Source organism: Mobula birostris, chromosome 21 (assembly GCF_030028105.1).
Source record: "Mobula birostris isolate sMobBir1 chromosome 21, sMobBir1.hap1, whole genome shotgun sequence".
NCBI lineage: Eukaryota > Metazoa > Chordata > Chondrichthyes > Myliobatiformes > Myliobatidae > Mobula > Mobula birostris.
In genome coordinates, this window is record NC_092390.1 from 56906885 (window position 1) to 56919150 (window position 12266).

Below are 12266 nucleotides of genomic sequence, written 5' to 3' on the forward strand. Positions count from 1 at the left end.
GAACCAACACAAAGAATAAATCTACTTCAATTCTTCCTCACTGATCAACTATACTTGTTACAGTTGAATCTGTTCACAAAAAGCACAGGCAGAAAGATGTCCTCACAATTCTCGAGAAAACGAAGTCCAGCTTTCACAGTGAGGACACACACCACCTTGCATGGAGCTGTGATCATGTTAAAGTGGATAGGCATAGAATAGATCCAGTAGCTCATCAATGGATGTCCAAGAAGCGCTGTGGAGCATCAGCAGTAGAAATTGACACCACCATAATATAAAATGTGGTCTTCAACTGGAGGAAGATCAATACCTTATATTCCGTCTGGATACCCTCTAACCTGATGGAATGAGTATCGATATCTCCTTCTGGTGAACAAATCCCCCCCCCTCCCATTCCCCACTCAGGCCTTTCACTCCTCACCTGCCTATTACTTCCCCGAGCATTTATTCTCAGCATCAGACACTAACAGTAATTTCGGTGTACCAGCTACAAAACGCACTGCATAACTCAACGCGCTCCCGAAACCCCTAACATCTACCACCAAGATGCACCATCACCTCAGCTTGGAAATTTGTTGCTGTTCTACATCAGACGCTAGTAACTTGTAAGCCAGCAAGAGCTTGGGAGCACTGAAAGAGAAATGCTCAGTAACCATTTATCGTGACTTCCACATGGGGTATTAAGTACTTCCTAAATCTTAAGTTTTGTAAAAGGAGTTAATTTTGTTAAAAATTGTGACAGATTGTTTTAAAGTTTAAAATATTCTAAATTATTTTTGAAAATTCATGCCAAATCAAGGGGCATATCAGGTCACTTACTTTTGATTTTGAGAGAAACGAGAGTTTATGGAAGATTTAAGATTAGCTTTGTTTGTACAATACAGTGAGGCATTGAAACATACAGTGAAATGTGTTGTTTATGTCAATAACCAATACAAGCCGAGATGTGCTGGGGCAGCCAGCCAAGTGTGACCATGCTTCCAGCACTAACATAGCATGCCCACAACTTACTGACTCTAATTCATACATTTTAGGAAGGTGGGAGGAAACCAGAGCACCTGGAGGAATCCCACGTGGTCATAGGAAGAATGTACAGACTCCTTACAGACAGCAGTGGGAACTGAATCTCAATCTTACAGCCAGGGCCGTAAGGTGTTTCACTAACCGCTACGCTACTGCGCTCAAGAGATGCATCTCTTCATATAATGCACAGGATCCAATGCAGCAATTTCATCAGGGTAAAATTGGCAGCACAGAAATACGAAGTAATCAGAACTTACCTTTTCTTCTATCCAAACTTCAATGGATGTTTTGTTTCTAAGAATCACTTTCATCTACAAAATAGAGACCAAATAATGAACCCAAACACCCAAGGAAATACAAAATTAAACTAGTTTACTGATAAACAGAAGTCTCACTAGCTACCTAATAGGAAGCAATTTCTGGTAGAATCAGAATCAGGTTTATATCGCTGACTTGTACATTGTGAACATTGTTGTTTTGCAACAGCAATAGAGTTCAGGGATATGTAACATCTTTGCAAACAGATGCCTCGTTAGGAAAAAAAAGTATCAATTAGCATGAAATATCCTCTACAACATAACGTTCACCGGATAAGCAGCTTTTCAGTTCCTCAGTTTCCACGTCCTATCTTTTTAGATACTTCAATTTTATTATTGCTCAAAAACATTAAACTATTGGATTCTACTCAAATAGTTTGCATGACCAAATACTGATCCATAAATTAATGATGTTCAATGAGACTAGGTCCAAAAATAACCATTGACATTTCAAAAGATTCCATTGCAAACTGTACCTGAATAATAAACAACATTCCAACAGCTATTGTTGTGCCAATTGCCAATCCTAAAGCAAATAGCGAGGCAGCAAATCCATAAATTCCAAAAGGAACGATGTACTGAGGATTACTTTGAGCCACACTCATGTCAATTTTTACAGAACTCCAACCAAATGATATCTGCAATAAAACCATTCAAAAAGACTGTAAGTAGAGGTATAAATAGTGGTTTTTTAAAATATGCAACAACCATACCAAGAATTTCCTTCTGATCAAATAGTTCATTCAGGCAAAGCACATTAATTAACACAATACGTTGAGATGTATTTGGAAGAAAGCAATGCTTTACTTACCCTGTTATAGAGCTGTGTGTACATGGTCATGATTAAAATCACAGAAGCATGAATACAACCCAAAGGTGCTAACATCAGGAATAAGGTAAAGTAGCCATGGTTAAAATTACCACAACAATTATTAATCCATGGACAATGATGATCCATCTTCATCACACACCTAGGAGCAAAGGGTGAACTATGAGAGCAGCAAATACAACTCTGTCAAACTAAACAACTTCCGTGGGCAGTAGTGGGAATTTCTAGTAAGTACATTGACAATATGCTAGTGTATTAAAGCTTTACAGAGAAGTCCAGTTGCCTAGATACACTGCATATTTTTCATTGAAAGATCAGACCAATTTGATTAATTTATATTGAGGTTTTGACAGAATAGGTATTCACAAACTGTAAAAGACAAAAAAAACAAAGAAATGTTCTCCTTGTTTAACATGAAATGATCCACAGCAGAAAAAAAACACTGCAAATATAAAAGGTGTACCTGAAATAACAGAAGTGAAAATTCATTTGGAATTAACAGGTATCAGTGGTCAGATAAAACTTGCCATTTGACCTTGGTCATTCAACCATCAACATCAGTCTCAGCTGATTATCTAGCTTCTTAATCACATCTTTGCTCTTCACCTCATCCATGGGTCAGTGGTAGGCTGGGTAGTGATGTTTCTTCTAGAAATTTTTAGCAATGATTTTATATCCACAGCTTTATACTCAATTGTAAAAGAGAACATTCCCTACAGCCGCAATATCAAAAACCTTCCTTAACATTAAAACTTCTGTGATACCATCCCTCAATTTTCCCTTTTGAATATTGGATATCTAGCCTGTTCATCCATCAAGATATAACCTCAAGGTTCTTGTACATCTTTGGATCGTTTTTAATATCTTCTTCAGTCTATTTATTTTTATTGTACTGTGATTAGATGAACTTCAAATACAATTGTGGCCCAGTGCAAATTTGACACATGGTTCTTAAGAAGTTTTCTACTTTCAGTTTTATCCTCCTAGAAATTGAGTTTTGTTTACTCTCATTTAAGGTCTATTAATCCAATAATTCCATAATTCACAGGATAATGGTGGCCAATAGTGTAATGCTATTACAGTGTCATCATTATTCTGGTTCCTTAAGGTTGTTATAGCCAGGGGTGGTAATGGAGATAAGCTCCCATTACCTATTAAATGCTCCCAATGGTGTGCACCTTAAATACCCTCTCACAACCAAGTTCAGCTCCTGGCATAAACATGTGGTTTAGCTATTAACCCTGGCAGAATCGACTCTATTGACAAGAGAAGGGGCAAAGCGGGTTACTGGCTCCTTAAAACCAGTCACTTCAGGCAGATGGGGCTCATCAGCCGTGGCTGGCATCTCATCTATAAGGAAAACTCTGATCTCAAACCTCTGCTGCCTTGCAGCTATACCCATTCATGAGGAACACTTCGGGAATAAATCCCGAGGGAATATCTGGAGCTAGAATACCTAAGGCAGTCCTACATTGAGTTTAATGCCGACTAGCAACTCCTGCGATGCTGCTGGTACCAAACGGCATCAGTCTCTGCCTTTCCTTTGGAGAGATGGAGCTTGCTGCATGGCAACAGCTTGATCTCCGTATCGAGACAGCTAGGATGCAATATCCATGGTCAACTCTGAGCGACAGAGGCCCTCACCTTAGCGAGCCGGGTTCAATTCCTGTCACTGCCTATAAGGAGTTTGTATGTTCTCCCCGTGACCACATGGGTTTCCTCCGGACCTTCCAGTTTCTTCCCACAATCCAAAGATGTTCGGGTTAGTAAGGTAATTGGTCACATGGGTGTAATTTGGTGGTGCGGGCTTACTGGGCTGGAGGAGCCCAATTACCATGATGTATCACAAGTTCCACCTTGCCTTTCCACAATTATTGTGTGCAGTTCTTTAAAGATTCCTCAGAAAATATGATAACATTTTAACCAAGTTACATTTCTCACCATAATTTATTTTTTTTCCCACTGTTTACATATTGCTTACAAATCAATGGAGTTTCCATTCGGGTCCATAAAGAAACAAATTTAACACATGCTGCGTAGGTGCTCTGAATTTACCCGGGTGGTGCTTCCTGTGTTAGGTTACAAACTATATTTAAGAGTGGCGTACAAAAAATTGAACACCAAGTTTAAAGGCAATAGCATCTTATTTTGGAAATAAAACTGGATTAACTTCTGTAATAAAGTTATAGAAGCTGGTAGTAGCTATTATTTTTCCAAGGAATTATATGCCTGAGGATAACTCATTTTAAATTAATCTTGCAATTCAATTATTTCATCATCTGTAGATTATAGAAAGTATTCTATTAATTATTTGTCTATTGCTGTAATGCTTCTTTAGTCTTCTACTGAAATCCTCTTGCAATTAACTCTTGACATTTCATTTGCTCACTGCACCCAAGTTAAATTTCCTGTTATGTGTACAGGAAAATCTAGGTCAGCTCTGAAAACCAATGTTTGCATTTCTTACTTCATTCTGCTTTCATCTGTCGCCCCCCACTTCCCCCAACAGGATGGCTTTCACAATGTCACTGTTTACAGATCACTTCACTCAAAGCCTTCCTCGTAGAGCTGAAGCAATTTGAAAACAACCGGCTTGTGTTGGGATGTGCTGGGGCAGGCCACAGGTGTTGCCACACTTTTGGTGCCAACATACCATGCTGCAACTCACTAACCCCAACTGGTACATTTTCTGAACGTAGGAGGAAACTGGAGAACCTAGAGGAAGCCCATGTGGTCATAGGGAGAAGGTGAAAACTCCTTCCAGATACTGGCGGGAACTGAACCCTAATTGGCACAGCAAAACGAATGCACTAACCACTATGCTACCACATTCTCCCTTTAATTTGATCCTAGAGTCAAGCACTTCAAATGTTTTCTTTGAAATTTCAGGTATATGATATCAATTGATTTCCCTTACACACACTAGTCCTCATCGAGAGATCAAAAGTGGAAAGGGTGAGCAGTTTCAAGTTCGTGGATGTCAAAATTTCTGAGGACCAATCCTAAGCCTAACACACTGATACAGTCACAAAGATGACACCACAATGGCTGTATTTCACTAGGAGTTGCAGGAGAATTAGTCTGTTACCAAAGGCACTTTCAAATTTCTACAGCTGTACCGTGGAGAGCATTCAAACTGGCTGCATCACCGTTTGATAGGGAGGGGCCACTGCACAGGATTGGAAAACGCTGCAGAAAGCGTAAACGCAGCTAGCTCCATCATGGGTAGTAGGCTTCCCAGCATCCAGGACACCTCTCACAGGCGATGCACAAAAAGGTACCATCCATCATTGAAGACCCCACTACCCAGGACATGCCCTCTTCTCATTGCTCCCTCCAAGGAGATGATAGAGGAGCCTGAAGACACACACTCAACCTTTCAGGAACAGCTTCTTTCCCTCCGCCATCAGATTTCTGAATGGACAACGAACCCATGAGCACAACCTCAGTACTGTAAACACAAGAAATTCTCCAGATGCTGGCAATCCAAAGCAACACACACAAAATGCTGGAGGAACTGAGCAGGCCAGGCTCCATCTATGGAAATGAACAAACAGTTAATGTTTTGGGCTGAGACCCTTCTTCAGGACTGAAAAGGAAGGGGGAAGACAAGGAAGATAGATAAAAGGAGATAGGTGAAACCAAGTGGGTGGGAAAGTTAAAGGGCTGGAGGAGGAGGAGGAATCTGATTGGACCATAGGAGAAAGGAAAGGAGGAGAGGCACTGGGGGAGTTGATAGGCAGGTGAAAAGAGGTAAGAGGTCAGAGTAGGTAATAGAAGAGGAGGGAGGGGGAGATAATTTTATTTCCCAGAAGGGTCAGTGCAGGGTCCCCCTAAGCAACAGGATACTGTTGAGGGGGATGACCTACCTGGGCAAGGCAGCAGCAGCCCGACCAATAGGACTATGGTTAGCTCTGAGCCTCAGAAGGGTAGGGTGAAGCCAGGTGGAGCAATAGTCATAGAGGACAGATAGGAGGTTATGCGGCAGAATAGTGTGTTGGCTCCCGGCTGCTAGGGTCCAGAATGTCTCCGAGCGGTTGCAGAATATTCTTGAAGGGGAGGGTGAGCAGCTGGAGGTCGCAGTACATGTTGGTACCAACGACGTAGGCAGGAGAGGGATAGAGGTCCTGCGTGGTGAGTTCAGGGAATTAGGAAGAAGGCTGGCCATGGTGGTAATCTTCGGATTACTCCCAGTGGCACAAGCTAGTTAAGGTTGGAACAGGAAGATAGCGCAGATAAATGAATGGCTGAGGAGATGGTGCAGGGGGCTGGTTTTCAAGTTTGTGGATCATTGGAACCTTTTCTGGGGAAGGAGTGACCTGTATGTGGGATAGGTTGCACCTAAACTGGAGGGGAACCAATATCCTGGGAGGGAGGTTTGCAAATGCTGTTAGGGAGGGTTTAAGCTAGATTTGCAGTGGGGTGGGAACTGAAGTGAAGAGGCAGCGTATGGGGCGGTTAACGCACAAGTAGGGACAGCTTGTAGGGAGTCTACGAGGAAGGTAGACTGATGATAGAACAAAGAAGCACTCAGCCAGATGGCTTGGGATATGTCTATTTTAACGCAAGGAGTATCATGAGCAAGGCAGATGAACTTAAGAGAGTAGATCAATACATGGAACTATGATGTTGTGGCCACTACAGAGACTTGGGTGTCTCAGGGGCAGGAATGGCTGTTGAGTGTGCCGGGCTTTAGACATTTCAAAAAGGACAGGGAGGGAGGCAAAAGAGGTGGGTGAGTGGCAATGCTGATCAGGGATAGTGTCACGGCTGCAGAAAAGGAGGAAGGCATGGAAGGATTGTCTACCGAGTCATTGTGGGTGGAAGTAAGAAACAGGAAGGGGAAATAACTCTACTGGGTGTTTTTTTTTAAAATAGACCCCCCCCCCCCCCCCCCCCCCAATAGTAACAGAGACATTATAGAGCAGATAGGGAGGCAGATTCTGGTGCAATAATAATAGGGTTGTTGTGATGGGTGATTTTAACTTTCCTAATATTGACTGGCATTTCCTTAGAACAAGGGGTTTAGGTAGGGTGGAGTTTGTTAGGTGTGTTCAGGAAGGTTTCCTGATGCAATATGTAGATAAGCCAACTACAGGAGAGGCTGTACTTGATCTGGTATTGAGAAATGAACGTGGTCAGGCGTCAGATCTCTCAGTGGGAGAGCATTTTGGAGGTAGTGATCACAACTCTATCTCCTTTACTACGGCACTGGAGAAGGATAGGAACAGACAATTTGGGAAAACATTTAATTGGAGTAGGAAGAAATCTGATGGTATTACACAGGAACTTGAGAACATAAATTGGGAGCACATGTTCTCAGGGAAATGCACGGAAGAAATGCAGCAAATGTTCAGGGAATATTTGCATGGCGTTCTGCATAGCTATGTTCCGTTGAGGCAGGGGAAGGTTGGTAGGGTAAAAGAACCATGGTGTACAAAGGATGTAGAAAATCCAGTTAAGAAAAAAAGCTTACAAAAGGTTCAAGAAAATAGGTACTGCTGGAGCTCTAGAAGTTTACAAGGGTGTCAGGAAGGAGCTCAAGAATGAAGTTAGGAGAGCTAGAAGGGGCCATGAGAAGGCCCTGGCGAGCAGGATTAAGGAAAACCCCAAAGGCATTCTACAAGAATGTGAAGAGCAAGAGGACAAGGCACGTGAGAATAGGACCAATCAAGAGCGATAGTGGAAACAAGTGAATGGAGCCAGACAATGTAGCAAAAGTACTTAATGAATATTCTGCCGCAGTATTCACCAGTGAAAAGGACATTGGCAATTGTGGGGATGATTTATAATGGACTGAAATGCTTGTGTGTATAGATATTAAGAAAGAGGATGTGCTGGAGCTTTTGAAAGGTATTAAGTTAGATAAGTAACCAGGACCAGACAAGACATACCCCAGGCTACGGTGGGAAGCAAGGGAGGAGATTGTAGATCCTCTGGCAATGATCTTTGCATCATCAATAGAGACGAGAAAAGTACCAGAGGATTGGAAGATTGCAAACGTATAATGTTGGAGAAGATCCTGACAGGCAGGATTTATGAGCATTTGGATAGACGTAATCTGATTAGGGATAGTCAGCATGGCTTTGTCAAAGGCAGGTCATACTTTACGAACCTGACTGAATTCTTTGAGGATGTAACAAAACACAGTGGAAGTAGTGTATATAGATTTCAGTAAGGCATTTGATAAAGTTCCCCATGCAATGCTCTAAAAAAAAGTAATGAGGCATGGGATCCAAGGAGACCTTGCTTTGTGGATCCAGAACTGGCTTGCTCACAGAAGACAAAGGGTAGATGGTTCGTATTCCGTATGGAGGATGGTGACCAGTGGTGTTTCCGCATGGATCTATTCTGGGACCCCTCCTCTGTGTTATTTTTATAAATGACCTGGATGAGGAAGAAGGGTGGGTTAGTAAGTTTGCTGATGACACAGCAAAAGATTTTGTGGATAGTTGGAAGGTTGTTAGAGGTAACAACATCAATAAGATGCAGAACTGGGCTGATGAGAAATGGCAGATGGAGTTCAACCCAGATAAGTATGAAGTGGTTCATTTCAGTAGGTCAAATCTGAGGACAGAATATACTATTAATGGTAAGACTCTTAGCACTGTGGAGGATCAGACAGATCTTGGGGATCCGTGTCCATAAAACACTCGAAGCTGCTGCGCAGGTTGACAGTGTTGTTAAGAAGGCATATGGTGTGTTGGCATTCATCAACTGTGGGATTGAGTTCAAGAGCCATGAGGTAATGTTACGGCTACATAAGATCTTGGTTAGACCCCACTTGGAGTACTGTGTTCAGTTCTGGTCACCTCACTAAGGATGTATGTGGATACTACAGAGAGAGGGCAGAGGAGATTTACAATGATGTTGCCTGGATTGGGGAGCATGCCTTAGCTTGGGTGAACTTGGTCTTTTCTCCTTGGAGTGATGGAGAATTAGATGTGAACTGATAGAAGTGTATAAGATGATGAGAGGCATTGATCGCGTGGATAGCCAGAGGCTTTTTCCCCAGGGCTGAAATGGCTAACACAAGGGGGCATAGTTTTAAGGTCCTTGGAAGTAGGTACGAGGGGGATGTCAGGGGAAAGTTTTACCAAACAGAGTGGTGGGTGCGTGTAATGCATTGCCAGCAAGAGTGGCAGGGGCGGATACAATAGAGTATTTTAAGAGACTCTTGGGTACATGGGGCCTAGAAAAATAGAGGGCTATGCAGTAGGGAAATTCTAGACAGTTTCTAGAGTAATTTACATTGTCAGCAGAACATTGTAGGCTGAAGGGCCTGTAATGCGCTGTAGATTTCTAAGGGGAAATTAATATTCATACGATCAGGTTGGAGTCTACCCAGACAGAAGAAAAGGTGCTGCTCCTCCACCCTGATGGTGGCACAAGAGGAGGCTGTGGACTGACATACCAGAATGGGAATAACAATCAGAACTAAACTGGGAAGTTCCACTTTTGGCCGATGGAGCAGAAGTGCTTGATGAAGCAGTCCCCAATTTATCATCTTAAGGGAGATCGCTTCAGGAGCACTGGACACAAGAGATGACCCCAGCAGATTCACAGTTGTAGTGTTGTCTCACCTGGAAGGACAGTTTGGGAGCCCGAATGTGGTGAGGGAGGTGGTGAACAAGGAGGTCTAGCAGTTTAGCCACTTGCAGGGATAAGTGCCGGGTGGGAAATTAGTGAGAAGTGACAAATGAACAAAGGTCAGAGATAGAGCGATCCTTGTGGAAACCGGAGAGAGGGGGACAGATAGATACGTTTGATGGTAGGATCCCTTTGGAAATGGTGGAAATTACAGGGAATGATGTGTTGGATACCGAGGTTCATGGGGTGTTAGGCCAGGACAAGGGAAACTATCAATGTTAAGGCAGCTGGAAGGTGGGGTTAGTGTGGATGTTTGGGAAATAGAGGAGGATCCGGCAAGGCCAGTGCCGATACTATTTTCCCTACGCATTTAATTTTCATTTTTATGTACACTTATTGTAACTGTAATGCCCTAGTTCACATGGTTCATATTTTTTTCTCTGTTATGCTTTTCTGTTCTCTGTGTTTGGGTTACTGTTGAAGATGAGAGATAGGAGAAATGTGTGCTATCCAATTGGGATGAATGGATTCAGGGGAGGTTTCTCTGGTGAGGGACACTAAGGTTGGGCATGGGGCTTTTCAGAGGGGTGAAGAGAGAGGACGGCAGACAGAAGAGGTTGGAGGAGCTGACATGATTGGATGTAGCCCGGGGGGGGGGGGGGGGGAGGGGAATTGAAGGAGGATTGGCGAAGGGGAAACTGAGCTCCAACTTGTGCACATTAGACCATTTCATTAAAATTATAAAGAATTATAAAGCTAAATCTTTTAATTGTATGCAGTGTACTGTGTTATTTTGTGGCACTTACTTGTAACAGGGTTACAACTCACGCAGCATCCACACAAACAGGGGCATTTGAGAGGTTTGCGCTTCAATCTCCCACGTTTGGCGGGGCCAGAGGGTGTCTTCTCTGGACTTGTGCAACCGAAGGAACCAAAGTGATACACAACTTACAGCTTGTATTATTACGAATTGCAATGTACTGCTGCCACAAAACAACAAATTTCATGACACAGCTGTATGCCAGTGACATTAAACCTGACTCAGATTCTGTAACCCTCTTACAACCTCAGAATAGTAACTGGTACAAACATTTCCCAGTCAAAATACACAGCAATACTGCCACTCACTAAATTCTTCACTGCTCTCATACTGTGTCCCCAAGCAATAGATTAATACCTCCCCGTCATTCACTTCAAACCACTGCTTCCCTTCTCAGTAATGTGGTTAAGTTTTGATATCTTCCATGATACAGTGACTCTACTAAACTCTATGCAATTCTGTAAGATCAAGATAAAGAATTCATTACTGATATAACAATTTAGGAAAGCTACTTTTAGTAAAGCTATAATTAATGGGACTAAAATACAACAAACTCCTTGGAGGTGATGGCATTAGCTTAAAATAAAGAATCAGGCATTTGGAACTGTGAGGAGCAATTTCTTCACTCAGCAGGCTGTAAATCTTTTGAATTTTCTACCCCAGATGCTTAGAAATCTAAAGATTTCTGTAGATGCTTAGTCACTGATTGAATTTAAGACTCAGATAGATTTTTAGATAATAGAGGAAATCGAGGGATGTGCAAAATTCGAGGTACAGGATTAGCCACGATCTTGTTCGGAGGAGCAGGATCAAGAACTCATACCAGCTCTAGATTCTAATTGTTTTGTTATCAGATATCCACTGAAGTTTACACTAGGACCCACAGAGTTATACATACAAATAGTACACATATGGAAAGTTCAGGGTATAATTTATACATTGGCACAAAATTATGAGTGTAATAAAAGACAATAACAAAATAGGTATGGTAGTCTTGCCTTGTGCTTTAATGGGGCTCTTACTTCTTAAAATGAAATAACAAAACAATGGTTTAGGAATTCAAAATTTTCAAACTTCTAAAACATTCAAGTGATTGCATCCAAAAATTCAGTTCATAAAAGGGTAATTTAAAAATCTTGATCCTGCTCCTCTAAACAAGATCATGGCTGATCTTGCACCTCAAATTTTCCACATCCCTCGATTCCCTCTAGGAAAAGTAATGTGGATTCAACTGTAATTCTGAATAGAATAAAATAGCATTGCTTTAAAAAAATGCTCAAATAGAATCAGTATGGCACTTAAATAGACAAACAATTATTTTGATATGGTCTACAATTATAAAATTCAGGTTAACACTTTCTTTCCAAAGTTATTTCAGTTTGCAGTATTTGCCAGCTATTTTTCTTATAAGGCATCTTATGTTAACATCACAAAGTTATAAAATATCAGATGTTTAAAGTTTGTACAATTTTGTATACAAGTTTATCATGAGTGGTTTATTTTCAATCTAAAAAATTTTGGAAAGAATTGCAGTGGAAACAGATTAGGTTGTAACATTTAAGGGACTTTCATATAGGCACATGAACACGCGCTCTGCGTAGTGGGATGGAGTTGCATCTCTATCAAAGGAGGCACAAGGTCCTCCTCTCTGCTACTCTGTAGGTCACCCTTAGGCAAGGTGTAGGAC

The 12266-nt window shown here is 41.8% G+C and overlaps 1 protein-coding gene across 2 annotated transcripts in view; it reads right to left on the bottom strand.

The window, feature by feature from the left end:
• Nucleotides 1–12266, bottom strand: part of zdhhc6 (zinc finger DHHC-type palmitoyltransferase 6) — a 31317-nt gene that overhangs the window by 16240 nt on the left and 2811 nt on the right. For both annotated transcript variants that reach the window (XR_011882733.1, XM_072239535.1), the window contains exons 4-6: nt 2152–2311; nt 1817–1978; nt 1281–1334 (exon numbers count right to left, since the gene is read on the bottom strand). Coding sequence is in view for 1 of the 2 variants with exons in the window: in XM_072239535.1 (XP_072095636.1) it covers nt 1281–1334; nt 1817–1978; nt 2152–2311 (376 nt within the window). In the remaining variant the exon portion in view is untranslated. The remainder of the gene's footprint in view (nt 1–1280; nt 1335–1816; nt 1979–2151; nt 2312–12266) is intronic.